General features: G+C 37.0%; 4 protein-coding genes across 9 annotated transcripts in view; 3 read left to right on the plus strand and 1 right to left on the minus strand.

Annotated features, from left to right (window-relative positions):
* The window catches only part of LOC131786794 (uncharacterized), a 43710-nt gene extending 37764 nt beyond the window's left edge, over positions 1-5946 (plus strand). For both annotated transcript variants that reach the window (XM_066163721.1, XM_066163722.1), the window contains 4 exons: positions 2341-2583; positions 2853-3044; positions 3504-3947; positions 4332-5946. In XM_066163721.1, the coding sequence (XP_066019818.1) occupies positions 2341-2583; positions 2853-3044; positions 3504-3947; positions 4332-4459 (1007 nt within the window). In that variant the 3' untranslated portion in view covers positions 4460-5946. The remainder of the gene's footprint in view (positions 1-2340; positions 2584-2852; positions 3045-3503; positions 3948-4331) is intronic.
* Positions 5947-6790: 844 nt separating this feature from the next.
* Positions 6791-10489, plus strand: LOC131786795 (versican core protein-like). Its single transcript, XM_066164253.1, has 4 exons — positions 6791-6897; positions 7569-7834; positions 8625-8739; positions 8884-10489. The coding sequence occupies exons 1-4, from the start codon at positions 6828-6830 to the stop codon at positions 9279-9281; spliced, it is 849 nt and encodes a 282-aa protein (XP_066020350.1). The 5' UTR covers positions 6791-6827; the 3' UTR covers positions 9282-10489.
* A 280-nt stretch (positions 10490-10769) lies between these two features.
* On the minus strand, positions 10770-18326 carry LOC131786765 (uncharacterized). Its single transcript, XM_059103826.2, has 7 exons — positions 17873-18326; positions 15676-15955; positions 14484-14608; positions 13882-13984; positions 13149-13268; positions 12463-12560; positions 10770-11922 (listed from the first exon to the last, which is right to left on the minus strand). The coding sequence occupies exons 1-7, from the start codon at positions 18269-18271 to the stop codon at positions 11779-11781; spliced, it is 1269 nt and encodes a 422-aa protein (XP_058959809.2). The 5' UTR covers positions 18272-18326; the 3' UTR covers positions 10770-11778.
* Positions 18327-19186: 860 nt separating this feature from the next.
* Positions 19187-20069, plus strand: part of LOC131786770 (uncharacterized) — a 9001-nt gene continuing 8118 nt past the window's right edge. For 3 of the 5 annotated variants that reach the window (XM_059103834.2, XM_059103835.2, XM_059103833.2), the window contains exon 1: positions 20060-20069. This exon is cut by the window's right edge. Coding sequence is in view for 1 of the 5 variants with exons in the window: in XM_059103832.2 (XP_058959815.2) it covers positions 19218-19625 (408 nt within the window). In the remaining 4 variants the exon portion in view is untranslated. Of the gene's footprint in view, positions 19626-20058 lie in introns of those variants that run through there. The other 2 variants (XM_059103832.2, XM_066164299.1) reach the window with 2 other exon arrangements.

The raw sequence follows: 20069 nt of genomic DNA on the forward strand, positions 1-20069 counted from the left end.
CTTAATTTATCTCGTACCTATCGAATTTTGAATTTTGCTAGCAGTTCTCTTTCGGGAGCCAAAAACCAAAAAAACAAAACAAATATGAAAAACAAACAAGAAACATTTAAATAATATGCGTGCTAAGCTTGCGATTGTAATGAGCCGATCTGACTGCAGATGGTTAAAATTCAGGCTAGACAGGGAGACCCTCTCTCGCCCTATTTAGTTATTTTAGCCTTGGAAAGCCTCCTTACCGCTATCAAACAGACTCGAGATATAAAAGGTATAGTAGTAGAAAACAAAGAAATCAAATGTATCACTTTCGCCGATGACTTAACAAACTTTTTACGCGATAAGGAATCTTATTACTCTCTTAGTTCCTTATTGAACACATATGGTAAATGTTCAGGGCTTAAACTAAATAAGGACAAAAAAGAAGCCTACTGGTTAGGAAGTTCCTATCGAAATCACGAAGCTCTCGATATTAATAAGGTGAATGAGCCAATTAAAATACTAGGTATATTTTTCACTTATGATCAGCGTAAAAGCAGAGAGCTTAACTTTGACCTTACTTTAAAGTCAATAAGGAAGTCCTTAAGTTGCTGGCAATGGAGAAACTTAACATTAATTGGTAAAATTCAATTAGTCAAAACATTTGCTATGCCTAAGTTTATGTATCGGGCCTCCTTTATCTCTTTTGATAAGGATATAATTAAAAGCATAAATTCTGTGATATTCAATTTCGTGTGGAGACGCAAAGACAAAGTCAAAAGACTAGCCTTAATTAGTGAATACGAAGACGGTGGCCTCAAAATGCCTCACCCTGAATCTTTAATTAAAACTCAAAGAATTGTGTGTCTTGCAAGGTATTTAGATGATAATAGTAGTCCGTGGAAAGTTTTCTTGTCTCATTATCTTAAGAATGTAGGAACCAGTTTTCTGCTTCAGTGCAATTTCAATCCATCGCGCCTACCCTGTAAACTACCTTCTTTTTATAAAGAATGTCTTGAAATTTTGTCTGACTTTAATGGCAATCACGATATAATAGCTACAAAACAGGACTTTTTAAATGTGACTATCTGGAACAACCAGAACCTCTTGATTAACAAGAAATCAATATACAACAAGAGAATAAAAGAAGCAGGTTTTGTGAAACTTGGAGATATTCTCTCAAATGACTCAAAATTAAAAAGGTGGGACGCTTTTAGAGAGAAAAATCTCTCCTTGTCAGATTACTTACTCCTACAAGGCATTTTTTCCGCCATTCCACCTAACTGGAAACAGCTCCTTAACGTTGGAGAGAATAATAACAACCGAATTGACAAAACTGTTTCAGACGATGTTCAAGATATAACTAGAATGACTTCAAAATCAATCTATTCCACCCTGGTCAAACGAATCCAGATTTCTCCGACTGCCCAATCTAAGTTTAATTCCGTATATAATATTTCAGGTAATATAGACTGGAAAAATATTTATCTATTGCCGGGTCGAGTCACTCTTGACACCAGAACGAGAGCCTTTCAATACAAAATCTTAAATCGTATTCTCTACACCAATAAAATCCTATATAAAATGAATTTGGTTCCTTCTCCGATGTGTACCTTTTGTGGAGATCACGAAGAAACTCTTGAGCATCTTCTAATCAGCTGTACCTACACTAAAAACTTTTGGCTTTCGGTTATTTCTTGGTTAAATACTTACAATATGAAAATTGATAAGCTTGATGAGGTAACAATCCTCCTTATTTCCGATAATAACCCTGGGAATTGTTTGTTAAATCACATAATCATTCTTGGAAAACATACCATTTATTCATGTCGTTGTAAAAATATCAAGCCGTCTGTATCCTTACTGAAGGCTAAAACATCTGAAACTCGGAAATTTGAATTTATGATTGCAAAAAAGAATAATAAAGAATCTATTCATTATAAAAAATGGGAAAACATGTTATTGTAACTCAATAGATGAGTATCGGGTATTAACAGTTATAGACGCAGTTGTATATACAGTCGTTCTACCAAAAAAGGAATTTGATGTAGAAGTATTTGTACAAATTAAGCTTATATTATTATATAACCACAACATAAATTAAATCTAGCCGACTGTGAATGTAATGTAATGTAGTATTTCGTAATTAGTGTTAGTGAGTAGCGTAAGCGTTAGTGTAATTAACTTTGTATTTGTTTGTATTACTCTAGTATTTGTGCTTTAAGTGAAAATAAAAAAAAATGTTAAAAAAAAAAAATAAATAAAATAAAAAAAAATAAAATTCAGGCTATATGTATGTATGACTATATACAGCATACTATTAAAACCATCTGATGTTCAAAAGCTTTGTTCCTGTCGTTTTTACAGCCATAAAGACAACAACCAGAGGAACTTCGTATCACTTTGCAAGATGTGAATCTCGGAACGCCCGTTATTATTGCATTTGCGAAGCAGGATTTACTGGTGATCATTGCAAAATCAATATTGATGACTGTGCGACAAATCCTTGCGTTCATGGGAGGTGTATTGATGGCGTTAACCAGTATGACTGCGTTTGTCAACATGGACATTGGGGCAAGCATTGCGAGCGGAAATTAAGCATAGAGAAAGGTGAGATACTGCTCTAATAATAGGAAGTGAAGTCATGGTTTGCAGGATTAAATAAGCTCTTTGTTTGAAAATATCTTACCAAATATGAATTATTCTCTTTGAAAATAGGGCTTTTTCAGAAAGAATAAAGGTCCACTACTCAATTCTATTGCTTTCCTGAGATGATGCCTTGAAAATCACTTACAAAATCCAAACAGGCTGGTTTTCCACTTTGCCGTCGTTTTGGCTTCTCTTAGATGAGGAGATACTCATACGCTTTTTTATTACAGCATGTCCGAGGATTGGAAGCCCATTTAAAGGCAGTAAAATATGCAAAAAGGCCGGTGGCGAGGCTCTGTGCACGTTGGAGTGCGACGAGGGAAATTCCTTCGACTTAAAAGCGACAACTAGGTTGACCTGTGGTCCTGATACCAAGTGGAAATGGAACGGGAAAAGCAAACTAAAGTTGCCTTTGTGCTCTAGTAAGCTGCAAATTGTTTTGGTTTGTTGTTTTCTGTATTTTAGTTTGTTATTGCTGTCATTTGTTCTGCTGGTTTGTTAATTTGTGAGTTACATTGCTTTCTCCGGTGTTCTTAGCATTGTATGCTAATAGTACAGCCTAATCATTTTCAATCTTTTTTTAAAGTTACTCCCGCCTACTTCTCCACATATAAAAACAATTATGTGAAAAGGCTATCCGGTCACAGCAAAACGTTGATGAACATGTAGAGTGCCTGAATTGTATCGTTATTTTTGATTTGTGAATAACGGAAGTAGAAGAAAAATAATATTATCATTAAACAAACACAACCAGTCGAACAGTCTAGTAATAATGCAATGAGTCGATAACGAGAGGAAAGTTAAAAATAAACCAGTAGCAACTCGTACCATTTAATCCTTATACCTAACCCTATTATGTTAATTTTTTTTCTCTTTTGCAGCAATCATTTCGCCAGGAAAAATATCACATCGATTCTCCGTTCTTTTCTATGGTATCGTTTGCCATAGAAGCCCATATCCACGGGGAGTAATTAGAGCGATTCAACTTGTAGTAAGAAAATCGCTGTCTAGTATCCCAGGATGCTCCTTTGCCGATGAATGCAAAACCTATGCCGTCTCTTCCTCTGCTTGTGGTGATGTTATCAATGCATTGAAAGTTCAGTTTTCGGTTTCAATCCAAAAAAGTCGGTCGACTCTGGTTGCAACCGTTGAGGAAACAAGCGAAGCCGCCAAATTTCAGTTGGAATACGACGTATCAACAGGGAATTTTTCGATTGAAATTTATGGTTTAAGTATTACTGCAGACAAGTCGTCATTAAAGCATCTCTCTACCACATTTACGTGCTTACCTGGATCCGTAGTGGGCAAAGACACCGAAAGCTGTGGTAAGTCATAAAATGATATATTGCAACCAAAATGTTCAACATCACCATCATCGGTAGTTCCTGCCACGATTAAAGTATGAACGAAAATAGCCAAAAGGCATTGTAAAATGTTCGTACCATCCCAAAACTAATTTTCCAATGAACGTTCTTCTAATCTATTGTAAGCCCCGCTGTTGACAATCAATTAATACCAAATGAGTCTTTGGTAAGGCTTGGAAAAATAATTATAGTAATAAAAAGACAATCAAAGAATAAACAATCAACGAAAAAATCAAACAGGAAATCATAGAGAGTGACCATATTCGTATGGCTGACCTTAGAGATTGTGGCTTTTGGACTGTCAGGCTTACAATTATTTAGTACTTTTGCGCTTTCTTTCGACAGTGAAATGTCCTGTAGGAACGTTCCATAACCAGAAAACTCACGAGTGTGAACCCTGTGGCTTAAACTCTTATCAAGACAAAGAAGGACAAACCAGCTGCTTGCTTTATCCTGGTTTTGGAAAAAAATAACTTGATCAACTCAACAGAGTTAACACGCCAGTTTTCCTAGCTGGCACGCTTGTTTAACTGGTTTTTGTGTTACAGCTTACATGAATTTATTAGAAATGGTTCGTCTTGAGTGCTTTAATTCATATTTTTCTGATTGTTATTTGCGATTCAATCAATATACACACTCTTCACATGATTGGCGGGGCCACCACGAGTGAACTGTATGTCATTGCCATTATTTTTTTACTTATATACAACAGCTGTCAGAAAATTGCTTATTGCATCCTTCAACCTGAAGTACAATGTCTAATGGTGCACTGACCTATAACAGCCAAACCTTCATAAAAGTTCCCTCCCTTTAACGAGCTTGTCCCCACGGAACGCGGAAATTTGTCGCATTTACCCTCATCATGATCTATCCATGAGAGCTAGTTCTCCCCAAAGGTGACTAAATCGCCCAGTAAACGCCTTTTCTACAACTTCCAGTTAGCCACTTATTGCTAATGAAATGATGTAGCATTCTTTTTGTTTTCCTGAATTTTTTTTTTTTAAAATTCAAATTTTTACCCTTCCAAAATACAGTCGCTATATCACACTTTTACATCTTCAAAACGCCAAACGGCCTACAACAGCCACCTTCCTCTGTCGTGGAGGTAGTCGTTAAAAGAAAAGGTTGGACGGTTGGACTTCTCATACTTTGGAGTGATTTTCCAGGGACTACAAAAGCCTTTGAGCTGAATATCTCTTTTACCTTTGCACAATTGACATGTGGAAGGATTTTTTACCTCCTCACACCTAACCTGTTACGCACGTAAATGATTTTTGGTTATTTTTTGCTGCACGAAAGACTTAAATAAACTTATTACTTCCAAGGTTGAATTCGAATTTTCCGTTTTTTTTTTAATTTTCTTCCTGGCTTAGATAGCTCATATAAAAAGAAATTCAAAAAGACATTTTATTCTAAAAGACTAAAGTGTTGTATCTGTTTATCTCTTAATTTTAAAATCATTCGCTGTAAACGAAACGAAACCTAAATAGAAGCAGTGATGTGATGATGATGAAATGGACGACGAGGAAAAACTCTCACTAAACGGACTAATGCTTTAAGTTGTTAGATTTTGTCCCTTTTTTACATTAACTCGTTGATGGGTCGATGTGTCGAAACTTTTTTTGCCTTTTGCTTCCTTGAAACTTACCCAATCGAAGTACACTGCTCTCATTAACATCTCCATGAAGCCATAGTCCAAGAGAGGGAAATATAAGTTCATCCCACGTGGGGCTCCACTGGCGCCTCTCTGTAATTACATAATGGCTTAGTCGACCAAGTATGTCTGTAGAGGATATTTGGGGTACCTGAAGGGGACTTCCAGCCGTCCACTCAAGGATATTAAAATCAGTGTTGATTACGTGTACAAATGATCTATTCTAAAGCGTTGCGTCGAAAATGTATGCATTATAATAATATTGGTCGCTGCTTACTATAAAAACTATTAAGCAGCTTGGAAGAGGGCCCGTGGTTTAGGTACCACTCTTTGAGAATTGGGCATTTATTTATAACTCAAGTCTGTTTATGTGAAAGGATTAAAAAAAAAAAAAAAAAAAACCCTGGAGCTGTAGTCGAGCAATTAAACTTACTTTGCTTCCTGACAAACACTGTGTCAAAATTTTAATAAACGAGCTTGACCTCCGTACAGCCAATCGAAATTGAATGTAAACTTGTGACGGATACTTTGTTTTATCGTGACTCTAAATGATCTCAAAATGTTGTATCTAGTCGAACGAAAACTAGTTTCATTCAGTCTAATTTGTTTCTACGTTGAATTTTTGCTTTTATGCAAAGTATTTGCTATAGAAAATAGTTATCTGCAGTCTGTCGAAATATTCTATAAAAGCACCATATGATTACGAACAATGATATTTGCCTTCTATCTTCTAGTTTAAAATGATTTATTCCCTTCTTACAAGTAAATTGTAAAACTTTAATGGACCTTCAGAAGCTTTCCTTTCAGTCATTTATCTTTTCACTTTAGTGCGGGTATTATGTTTTTTCATCTTGCTGTTATTGTTTTGAGTAGATCATAATAGGAGTAATGTAAACACTGAAAAATACAATATGTTCAATTATTTATAGAAAAGTAAACAAACAAAATATTTATAATTCTTAGTTTGAAAAATTAATCCAAATTTCACAGCAATATACTCGTGCATTTCATTTGCACGATATTTCTAAAGCAATGTTTTGAACTCATTTAGCCAAGAATATCTTATGCTCTTTAGTGAACTTGTAAATTTTTAATAGAGATGTTCATTAAGTTAGGTGAATTCAGATCATATTCTGTTTTCAAGGGTTGTAACTAGTCGTCTCTGATCCATCAGGTTTTAAAGGAAAATGATCGTTAATCCATGGGTGAAAAGTGTCGTTCTTTTAGCATTGATGATTTATCGCAGCACGCTGAGCGGTAAGTAATTACCACATTGATGGTTGGTTCTGTTTTGCAAGGATCGGAGAAAATTAAGAAGTAAAGTCACGCAGCAGAACCTTGTAAACGTGGTTTAGGCAGTTAGCAATTGCCATCTTAAGCCGGGTAAAATTGCAAAGGTTAATTGTGGAACATTCACTAAATTTGTATCGATACTTTGCGTTTTCATACTGAAGTTTTACTCTATGCTTGTAATTAGTTTCATGGAACGGCCACCTTTCACTTATTTTTGCGTACATCCATGCGAATAACAGCGCAATAAAAGTGGGTTTTTAATTATTTATACTATCACTTGACTATCAGTTTGTTATGCAATACAAAAATTGCGGCGGATAAAGAAAAAAGTTTATGCACGTGAAATACGTACCTTAGACCCTAGGCGTCGTCTAACGCGTGGTGATAAGGATTATTAAATTTAGAGCTAATTTGTCATTTTCTTTTATTTTGCCTAAAACAATGGTGAAACATACATCTTTTCTCCGTTAAATTCCCACGGGTTCCATCGACCGAAAGACAAATATTATGCAAGAACCCAGTGTAAAGAGGACCCTACTAAGAGTCTAAAGACAGGTCACCTGCTTAATACAGATTTCACAGTTATTGCACGAACATCTGTTGGTGAATCAAAAGCATTTCAATTTTACTTTTAGAAAGAACATGCAAAAGTGATCGTCCTCAGCAAGTAGTATTCAGCCAAAGAGTACAGGACTACATTCTGTCAGGTCCCGTAGTCACGACAGAACTAGTTGCTAGTGATCAAGAGTGCCAGATGCGATGCATTTTGAGTTTTAAGTGTGATGTTTACAACTTGGGTCCTCTGGATGATTCTTTTCGTCGATCCTGTCAGATCTTAAGATATGACCTCAAGAGTTACATTGTTAAGCGCCAAAAGGGCTGGAGCTTCCGGGCGAGAAAGGTAGCATGTTTTAACTTTGGTTTAAATTTTGAAAATCATCGGAGGCGAGAGACCTCATAGACGACTTTCCCGCAGATTTCGGAAGGTTGAGTCCGAGCGAATATGGAAGGTTGGGTCCGAGCTCTAGCAATGATAATATCTTTTTAATTTTTTATGGAAAAAGACACTTTTCTCTTAGACTGCCTCTCTTGGCAAAGCAAAATGTATGGCTGTCAGAAGCTGTAATTTAAACCTGACGAAATCCTAATGAAAGGGCTGAAGTGGGATGGGAAAGTAACTTCATTTTGACCATCATCCCGTTCACGAGAGTAAGCAGCACTTACAAGTTGTTTCATGCATACGAATACGGTATAAGCACAGGCTAAGTTTTATGAATTGCGTCAGTTCAAATGATATATTGAAACCACAAGTCGGTGGTTTTTAACATTCTAAGAAAGAAAACTAATCTAAGTCCCACCCAAAAGCTACTCTTCTCAGTTGAATGAATGTTTTTCAACACTGAGGCGTTACTTCCGAAATAACTTTTGTACTGTTAAGTCCCGAGAGGGCAGTACATATAATTGGGAATAGATATTGATCCCTTTTCAAACGAGCTTTATTTGAAGATCTAACTGAATATTTCGATGAGAACTTCAAGACGGTGTCATAGTGGCCTTTATAAACAAACTAATTTCCCTTAACCACAGAGAGATCTTTTTAACTATAAATGTTTTATTTTGCGCTATCGTGTTTAATGCGTCATAGATATATTTCTCTTTTCTGTATACCAACATCTTATTTATTTTTACAGTGCACTTGTTCTCCTTGTTTGAATGGTGGTATTTGTTTCTCTATTGATGAAGCCAACACACCGCGTTGTGCTTGCACGAGTAACTGGAGAGGTCCTATATGCGCTGAAACAATCGGTGAGTAAATTAAAAGGCGTGTATCATCCATTTAAATATATTATAGACAGTTACTCATTCTAACTTTTCTTTAAATATAGCTTTTATTGCAACTAATTTCTTAGACCAGAGTACAAGTTGCGAATATAATTTGCCGGTTTCCAGGTTGCAGAAATGACTGGAAGAACTACAGTATATTTTGCTACAAAATGTTCAAAACGGAAGAAGTGACATTTTTCGAAGCTAATTCCAGCTGTATAAACGAAGATGCTGAACTGGTTTCAATTGGGGACTTTGAAGAATTGCGTTTTCTTGACGAGCTCTTAAGGCAGGAGGGCGTCAACAAGATATACGTGGGTATGACTGACATTGCAGAAGAAGATCGATGGGTGTGGATGGATGGTAGTCCTGTCACTTTGGATCCCTTGTGGCACGGAAATCACCCGGATGGTGGTACAGACGAAAATTGTGGCGAGTATGTAGAGAATCATGGCTTCCATGACAAAAAATGTGAAAAAGATAAGAGATATTACGTTTGTAAATACTCGTTGTATCACCTGTAAATTTCCAAAGTTTTGGATGAACACCTCGGCCAAAGATGAGTCTCATTAAATATCGGATAAAGCTAAGCAGTTTGATACGCTCAGTCGTTTGTCCACATTAAAAACGGGGCAGACCAGGTTTATCAAAGGAACGTATTCACTGCATTTAAGCCTGGCCGATCTTTGGGTGCCTCTTTCAGGAAAGCAAGTTAAAACCAAATCAGTCTTCCCTGATTTGGCTCTCCATTTAGGCTGTTACGGCTGAAGAGAGGCACTGAGAAACTTTACTATTTTGTCCAAGAACTGATTAACTCCACAAGATCACTTTCACGCCCATGATTACCACGCTTTTCCTGTTTTCTTCAAAGTCCCGGATGGGTTTTATCCACCTTAGGAACACTGGAAAAATGCGTTTTATTGTAAAATGGAATCAATTGAAAGAATTGATCAGACTTTAGTTTTCATGTTACCTTTATACCGTTTTAACTTGTGGATACGCGAAGTTTTTAATGGTGACTCTGCTATGGAAATGGGTCACTCACTTCCTCACTAGGATGTAGAAACACTGTAATTTGTCATCCCAAAACTCGCTCGGGCCTAACGCCATCATCTTGGAATAGTAGCCCCGCATAAACGATAGCCAGGCTTGCTACAGTTTATACCTAGCATCGTTGCCTTAAATGCCACCTTTCGGGTGGCCAAAAACTTATTTAGTAAAAGCACAAACCTAATACTGTGAATCGCTTCGATTGTTTACGATCTGATGTAGACAAGAACCGTGGGAACAATTCAGAGCAAGTTTATTGATTAACTTCAATTACTAGTATATAGACATTAGCAGCTGGAGCAATCAGTGACACTTTGGCAGACCAAAATAATCTCGTGCCTCTCTGACTTAAAGAAGACTTTTTTGATTTACTGCCACATATCTTTAACTTCAAAAGGTGGAAAAACTTGCGGTCACATAAAAAACGTTCTGAGGTGCAACGTTTCCGAGGCTGAGAAATTTGGAGGGTTGTTATCAGATGCAAGCGGGAGAAAACCTTGTAAACAAAGATAAACGCGTTACAAAGCAATTATTTCTTGAGCGACTGTGAGGCCAAACGTGACATAGGAATGTAATTTGGATTGTGTAGCCGCAGAAAGCCTTGGACCGCAGCTATTAACTTTGGAAACAGAAATTTGATGACCACAGGATATGTGTTAGTACTATTTACGTAGACTGTGTTTCATTATTCTACGGATTTGGATGGTAACCATCATCCTGGATTTGTCCATGACTTTATGGAAGCTTTCGGGCACAGTCACAAAGTGAGGCCGAAAAACCCCTCGACACTACTTTAAACACTTTTACATGCTTTTATCATTACATCGCAAGTTTTGATACAAAACTACTAATTGCAAGCTAACAGACATATTTCATTTCTAGATTATTTTATCCACTGGTTGGCAATAGGTATTCCTTGATTCAAAATTGTATTTGCATTATTGAAAATAATATTATTTATTGAAGTATTAGCTCTAAGTGTTGGAGTAAAGATAAATAAGACAAATCCTTTGTGCGTCATTTTTATAAGAGCTATGTGGGTCCATAAAACGATACAATTTAAATGAAAGGCTTCCAACCTGGCCTCATTTCAAAAGAGAGGGCATCTCAGAAATGGTTCATTGATCCTTGAAGAGCATTTGATATCTTCATCATGTTCAGTATTATGGCCCCAACTATAGTATTTCAAAAATATTTGAAATTCAATTCTTTGTGCCGGAAACGGTTGGAGTGCATAACTTTTCTTATTGTTTTCTCGAAAAGTTTGGGAAGAGAGCGCAATATAATGCGTTTCAGTCTTAACCATTTGGACTATGGAAATGATTTTTATTTTAAATAATCATTCAATTGAATTTTCCATTTTGAAAAAAGGTTACTTATTGACGCTAAGGTTCCTTTTAATCACTTAATTGTTAGTAATTACACTTACATATACGAAAAAGAGATTTCACACTACCACCAATTTTCAATAGAAATAGCTATGTGATGTATGAAGACAGTTGCTTTGATTACAAAAATTCCACTCTTCAGAAAAAGGCTTTCTCAGACAGGAATATGTTCTAAACAGTCTGAGAATATTTACAGCTGTACAAGGCTATTACAAAAAGCCTTATAATTAATTTCCACAAATAAAATATCTGTTTAATACCGAACTAATTTATATCGCTCTGAAGAAGTCCCTGATAATGAACCCGTACTTTGGCGTAGCATAATTCAATCTCTTTCGTTTTCAAAAGTTGTACAAAAACGTTGTTGTTTAAAACAAATGTTTCCTGGACTTCAAATGAAGCACATGGTTGTATTTTTCATTGCTTACACTCATTCTGTGGTGTTGTTTCAGACTGAAAACCTGCGATCTCTATCTCCGCCAACAATGCCTTAGAAACTGTTCTTCCTTTATACTAGTATCTTGCGCTCTTAATTACATAGCAATGAGCATTTAGAGGCTGATAATGCATCCCTCACTGAGTGTCAATGATCCTGATCCGTTATTTTCACCAAAGGTGGGAAAGACTTTGACTGCTGAAGGTAATTGGGGGTCCTCACCTCTTCATCGGAAGTCGTGCCATCGTCAACTATACGAACGTTCTCGTAGAACTGTGTACTATCCCATGACTGCAACAAAAGTATAGACAAACTTCTGTCAACGTTGAATTTGCTTTTAAACCCAATGAAATTAATTCAGCGATAAAAAAGTAAACACACAGAATGTAACAGTAGTATTTCAACCAACTAGATTTTCGTCCACGGATCCCAGCTTTAAATGGACTAGACGCGGAAACCTGAGGAAAACCTCTCGGATCAAGGAATAGAGATAAATTCAGACTGCACCCCAACCTGAATCAGAGGAATTGGAGCTGAGTGCTCCAAACTCGGCACCGTCCCTGCCCTCTCCTCCCCGCCAAAATATGAAAACCACCTCTAAGCGGTCACCCAGTACTAACAAGAGTATTACCCTTACGGCAGCCAATTATCAAAATTCCGAAGTTAAGTTCTGTATAATCCTGAAAATATTAGAATACCTCTAAGAAGCGGCTATTAATACGGAATCAAGCACTCATTTGTAAACTGTATAGATTAACTGAAGTCTTGACTACTCGGGAGACTGTAGAATCAACGAAATGCAATGACATGACTGTATTAAGGACACCTTACCTGTTCCTTGTCGCTTAATAGCGGTCTACCAAGCACACTTGGCAAATTCTCAGGCTCCAGACTGGAAATAGTTAGACCAACCAACACAAGTACTATACCTGAAGGCACAGAGGTTGATAACAAATTTCACATGGATAATAACGATAATCGATTGTTTATTGTAATCGTCACGTTAGTGAAGTGGTGGGAAGTAGATGATATTCGGCTATGTAATGGCGATTACGATAATAATGATGAAAATTACGACGAGGGTGGTAATAACAGTATGAAGATAATGACAGTAATGATGATGATGATGATGATGACGAGTACGGAGATGAAAATGATGATGATAAAACTGCCAATGACGATGACGAGTGTAACAACCAAGTGGAATCGTCCTTTCTCTATTATCGGCTACAAAACTCTAATAACAATAAAGGGATGAAGTTCCTAGGGAAACTGTGGTGCTGCGTCTGTGGGAGAGTACATGTATAACAGGACAAATCGCTCTGACGAAAGGCTAACGCTCGAAACGCCAGCTTTTAAACTTTTTACGTTGGCCAACATTTAAGTTCACCATTACCCCTTTATTAGAATGTCGCTTAAGAGGGCCACATGGTAAGGTGGCTAGATTTTGAACTAAAAGCCTCCTGCTGTACGAATTGTTGCACTAGACGAAGATTTGTTTATCGTTACCGACTTACCTACAACCTCGGAAATAATGTACCCAACATCTAGCATCTTAAATTCTCTGACAAATATCCAGTCCTCGAACCATACTACTATTGGGACCATGCATAAGACGCGGTTAGTCACCACAGCCCCTGAGAGATAACGCAGGGTCAGTAAGCACAAATTTGGTATAAACTGACTCCGACGGCCCTAAATCTTAATGCCATAATTAAGTTAATTCATAATATTAAGAAGAGCAATGAGATTAAAATTGGGTGAAAGTTACGAGTCTCGGGGCTTTTCGACGAAAAATGAAGAATTCTAGGTCACCGCGAAAATTCTGAAACAATTCGTCGAATTTACGGGATATCTATTGTTTCGGCGTATGCGATTGTTTGGCCCTGAAAATTCCTCTAAGATTAAGATAGAGAATTCGCTCTGACGTTTCGTTAAGTCTGTGCCCTTTTCTTTCGCTGCAAAATAGGAACGCGAACAGTAATATTTCCATGACTGATACTAGTATGACAAATTTGCTACTGCGTGCGCATGGATGTCACATCACAACAACATCAACAATCTTTAAAATCTACTCTTCCAAACCAAATCTACAAGTCGTTACAAGAACTAAACCGTGAAAAAAAATTAAGTACTGATTGACTGGGACCATAAAGGGATTCCGGAACCAAGAGGGATGACATGAGTGATTGTGGGAGATGAAGATATCACTATTGAAAAACTGAATAACAGGTAACTTAACATCCTTACCAACTTCATTCATCATGTAATCCACTAGCAGTGCAGCCAGCCATCCAGATATCAAAGTAAGGAAAATTATTGAGAACACTGCCTTGCCATCCCCCCAGTTTATCTACAAAGATGAACAAAATAATGATCTGTTTACATTGTACATATAAAGGTAATCTAATTTCCTTAACATATGTTACCAAAAGGCCTAGGAACCACTATAACCCATACTAACCACAAACACAAGATGCATCACACAAGGTCCAAGCTTACTGGTAACCTTTGTAAAACAAAGGCCTCTTGTGGGTGGTAACAACAAGCTATTCTAACTATCATTTGCAAGCAATTAAAGATTATACAAATGTTATTAAAAAAACGCACACATATTACAGCTACATGTGGCAGCTGAAGCATGTAACCCCGTAGGTGATGTGCTTTTGGAGAAAGATAGAGTATTATGCTAAATTCAAAAGTTGACATGCTCAAATAACAACAAATCCATCTTTGCATTTTCTTTCTGGCAATGTATCAGGTGCACAGGAAAATACAGATGGAACTAATTAAAATCCTTTGGATCTGAGAACCATCAAAACCTCTGGATGTAAGGTATATCTGCACTTTACCTGATCATAATCCTCATGTTTTTGCATGATAAAGAAAAGTCCCAGAGCAAAGATCCCACCAAAAATATTGTTACCAATACCACCACTGACATAGTGAATATTTCCTCTCTTGGAGCGCCAAAATACTGCAAAAGAACCATTATAGCTGTTTTAATTATCTTGTATTTCTCTTTTGAGCAACCCAAATGTGTGGGCAATCTTGCCAAATGTGGTTCAGAGACACTCTTTAAAATAAAACAAGCTACATTGTATGATCAATCTATTTGTTCAACCTGAACAAGCAATTCAGTTTCATCACCATTTATTCATATGCAAATATATCAGGATAATGATGGCAGTTCAAGTGGTAGTATATATACATATAAACAGCAGCTAACCTCCTACAGAACACTCAAGTACTCCTGATAGATTTCAAAAAACAATGAGAAACTAAACACCATTAAAGAATATGGAAATGACATCAATTATTTTCAAGGCTGGCTTCATAGTCTCAATAAAAACTGTATGATTCCTCCAGATGATGACTGACTATTGGCTGGGCTCACAAGAGAACCTCCAATGGAACATCAGAGAGTAGCTTCCTTCCCTAACCCTTTCTCAATTTTTTGCTCTGTGTTTCATGAAGACAGTTTTTAAATTCTCTTTTGTCCCCTTTCCTCATTGGGTTATCAATTCATTAGATCTAAAATGTGGTATTCTGTCCACTTTGGTTTGGGAATTTGGGGATCTCTGACATGTGACCTGATTTAAATGTTCCTTATCAATTGCCTATTTCAGCCCTTCAAGCTTTGAAAAAATGATTCTTCTCAGTATTTAAAAATTTGCTTGGAACTAAAAAAAAAAAAAAAAAAAAAAAACCTTCTTAATCTTTAGGCGTTTTATTATGATTCTGTTTTGAGTTTAGAGGAGAAATTGTCTCAAGACTGACTGGCGTAGTGATATAGGTACTAAACAGATATCTTATATCTAGAAGCTAGTTTTGGTCTTTGCAGATGTGTCAGCTAGCAGAGAAACATTAAATGAAATGTTACATGTTCTTCACACTAAAAGAAGGAAGAGTGTTTATATTCCCAAAAATCTGCAAATACCAAAACCAAGCTCTCTAATAAGATATCTCTTAATTTCTTTTTTGTTATATATCTGAAGCCAACAGAAAAATAAATAAGAAACACCTTAAGAAAAAAATACTTACTTGAGCTCATTGACCACATTACTGATCCACCCAAAAGAGCCAGTAAAGATCCAGCTAACTCTGCAGCTGAAAATGGGGTACATTTAGACATGTTCTCTTCATTTACTGAGGGTGACACAGTTGTATTGTCACTGATGTTCATTGGTACTGTAGTGCCATTTGGTAGACAAGATTTGGGATTCTTTACAGCTAAACCAATGCCTGAGGCTGAGACCAAAATGATTCCAATAGATCCAATGACAATTGCACCAAGTTTGCTTGCAGAAACTTGATATGTGGACTTAATGCATAGAAGAAGACAAAGATTGAAATTTAAAAAAAATAATAAAAGCAAGACAAACATTGAGATATCTTTCAGCTGGTATCTCATATCATTTAACCCTTTAACCTTTAAACCCCTAAGAGTGACTAGCTTCTAATGTCACCCCTGAATCACACATTACGGTCATAAGAATAAAGCGAATGATCACCAACTGAAGAAGCTCTTGATTGTAAAAGAATTTCTCCTTGTCAATACCTTGGGAAATGAATAGAGTCGAGTATAGAGAATATGCATACTCATAGTAGAGCTAAAAGGTTAAATTCTATGAGTAACCAAGACAGAGTTTCTTCTTACAATATCAATACAATATCAAGCAGACAAGTGATGAGATTATGGAAAAGTATCAATAAGGATATCATAAGTTGATCTAAAACCAGATTCTTCCAACTAAAATCACAAGAATTATATAGCAGATAGTATAGATAATTATGGATGAGATCTTGGGAATGCTAGTGGGGTTAAAATGGTGGATTGTTTCTATCTAATAACTGAAGTGGATTCCATTGATAACACTGACAATGTCAAGGTGTGGCAAGAACTGAACAAAGCAGCACATGAACCACAGGCACAGTGCACCACTGAGTGAAGTTCTTTCCACAATCTGGCACCCTCTGAAATGATCAGTCACACCAGAAAAAAATGGAATCCCTGTATAATTTGTTTAATTAAGGAGCCTTTAGAGGCTATATGTAAAAAAAAAATTCACATTACTTAACCCTGGGCTTGTACAACAAGAGATGGAAATTCTACAGTAAAAGCATGATTGATGCCACTATGAAATTTCACTTTCCATGTTCTAGTTGAAGATACATATTTACAACACTGCATTAATCAATCCATTCCTTATTGCTTCTAAGGACAGAAGCAAGAAGTTTAAAAATCCAGATGAGGAGGAAAAATGTAGGTGGCAGTGATGGAGGAAAGAAAGAGTCTTAAACTGTTCATTGATGTCCCTCAGATTTGTCGATGTTGTTACTGTTTTTTTTTTTTCACTGAAATTGGAGAACTGCCAGCTCAACTAGATCTGATGAAAAAAACTATTATAAGACTGGTCTTTGATCTTAACCAAATTAAAATAATACAGAAAGGAAACTGCACTGCTGTAAAATGGCCCATGCTCGCTGACCCATTTAATTCCTTTACAGTTGCCCTGGTATATAATCCTCTATAGTTGCACTGTTTACAGTGCTACACAAACAAGACATGACATTTGCAGTTGTCTTTTAGCAGCCAAGTTCCCATCAAGTTTTGTTGTGAAATCCCCCTTCACTCTCTCGAGCACTACAAACTCAGTTCTCTCGTCCATACTGAACCAGATAAATGAACACTGCACACAAAATACACGAACCAATTCTCAACTGAAAAGCACATCTCGGGCATCTATCTCTAAAACTCTATAAAAAACGTTGATCTATTTATATTTATATATCTATATATGTACATGTATAGCTCTATACGCTCTCTCGGGCTCCTCAAACTTCTTGCGTGCAAACAGAACTCGATAAATAAACACTGCGTGACTACTAGACGAACTATTCTAAACTGAAAAGTAGATTTTCGATACGAATTTTTCAATTTTCTACAAAAAAACGTCGATCTACTTCAGATCGTTGATTGTTGGGGTAAATTTACATGTGTAACTCCCTACGCTCTCTCGACTCCTCAAAATTCTCGCGTGCATCTTAACTCGAAACAATCACAGCATGTCGACTACTAGACGAACCATTCTCAACTGATAAGTTCATTTTAGGCACGTATGTTTCAAACCCTACAAAACAACTTGAATCTTTTTCAGGTCATCGTTTGTAGAAAATCGATTTAGTCTGTGACACTTTGGAACAAGCAAACAAGAAACGTATAATTCTAAACACTCACCCTGCCACAAGGCAGTCTCTCTAAAAGAATTGAAAACCACGGAGCTGCTGTCATAAACACTCCGGCTGTAATAGGATTTAACACTTTCAAGCCGTACATAAACAGGATGTAGGGAGCAGCTAACTGAACAAATCCCATCACAGCAAATTTCCAGAGATTCCTTACTGATTTGAAGTTATTTTGGAAATTTTCTTTATGTTCACTGTTTGTTGATGAAAGGAAGGTCATGTAAACAATGTAAAGCGCTACAGTCCCTGGCGTTCGAAGAAGAAAGACGAGACTCGGTGAGTTGTAAGAATGTACCGCGCAATACATAACCACCGGGAAAGTTCCTCTGATTATTCCAAGGAAAAGGAACGCTGAAAGACTTCCTGTAGTAAAATGTCCTCTCGGGGCCATGATTACTGCTGAAAAGTGCGTCCGCGTTGTGACGACAAGTTATCAATCTGCAAACTTCGATTATTGAGGTTCACTTCCGTTTACTTCCCAGATGCCTTTGCAAGCGGTATCAGTGTAGCTCGAAAAGGCCTCTGGACAACCTGGGTCCCAGATTTCTAAAATTGGTCCTCGATAACTTTTTGCACTTTTCGTCTGCTCAGATGTTAAACTGATTGCAAGAGATTATCATTCTCCTGCTGATTGGTATTCTTTGCAATTTTAGAACTGCCATGTCCGTAGAAAGGCCCTCTTTCATAATAAGGAAGCGTACTTATATGAAATAGTATCTCGCCAACCAAGAGAGGTTAATTTTTTCTAGCCACAAAAAAGGCTGAGTGCGATTTTAAACAACGATTTTAGGTACGGGTGACCCGGTGATTTAACAGAAAAATGGGTTTAACCCGTGGATTTTTAACGATATAATCTATGGTGTCCTGAAAACATCTCCGGTTTTGAAATTATTGCCTCTCTGTTTCGCTCAAGACAACCTCAGCTTTTTAAGATTTGTCCTTCAAAATTTAAGTCTGCCACTCACTCTACAACCATGGCCATGAGTCAGAGATCATTATGCATCATTTGAAATATGCCACTTTCTTCATAACCCAGTATGTTGTTGCACCTTGAAACTTCGCGGTAAAATCAGAAATTGGGGGCTTCTTCAAATCACCAAATGATAATCATATTACAAGAGAAAATAACAACAAACCAACGAATGAAAAGAAACTAATAATTGAAATAGGAGAAAGAGGGGAACTCCTTCACGAGGCATGGGCTACAAGGTGATACGTCCTTCATCCAGAAGTCCTTGCGTGACGTAAAGAAATTGATTGGCGCCTGGGTAGGAGCGGAAGTGAACTCTTTCTCGAGAGACCTTAACTTCACTCTAACATAGTAAAAGAATTCAGTTATGCCTCAGCGAGTGCCTTTCACTAAAAGAACGATTTCAGCGTTTATTTTCCTCGGAATTATCTGGGGAACTTTTCCTTTGGTGATACACTGTGCAATTCGTTTCATCTGTGGCAGAGATTCACCAGCACTTATTTTTGTCTTTCGTACTCCAGGAGCCGTTGTTCTCTATGTTGGCTCGTTTGTATTCCTCTCGCTTGGAAGCACCAATAACAGGGAGTTACTCCTTAACAACTTCAAAGTCGCGAGGAATTACTGGATGTTTGCTGTAATGGGTTTGATTCAGTTAGCTCTACCTTACATTCTATTTACGTACGGATTGAAAGTCTTGAGCCTAACAACTGGTGGTGTCTTCATTACATCAGTTCCGCTGTTCTCCATAGTGTTAGAGAGGTTGCCTTTTGTACAGGTGAGGTAATTTTATTCGAAAATTCATTCCCTACCCTAAATGTTCTGATATAAAATCATTTTGATGTTTCCAATGATTTTGCACGGAAGGCTACAAGAAAGAAATTCATGCAATCACATGACAGACAGCATATTACATTTGTTGCTAAAAAAGGCCTACGAAAAACATCATTCATCCCGACCCCAAAAAAAAATTAAAAAATAAATAAAAAAAAAGAAATATTGAAAAAAAAGAAAATATTTAAATCAGTGATTCACTTAATCTTTAGCCTTTCAAATTTCTGACAGAAGTTCAGTGTGTTTTGGGATTGTTTTGCGAAATGGCAAAAGCGGAAGTCAGGGAGACTTCTTCGAGTTTCCGAGAAAACCGGAAACAGAAATGCGGAGTCGGTGCCCTGGTAACTAGAGGTGCATTCATGCCCAATCTCTTTTTGAATGAACACAT

The sequence above is a fragment of the Pocillopora verrucosa genome, chromosome 3, assembly GCF_036669915.1.
Source record: "Pocillopora verrucosa isolate sample1 chromosome 3, ASM3666991v2, whole genome shotgun sequence".
NCBI lineage: Eukaryota > Metazoa > Cnidaria > Anthozoa > Scleractinia > Pocilloporidae > Pocillopora > Pocillopora verrucosa.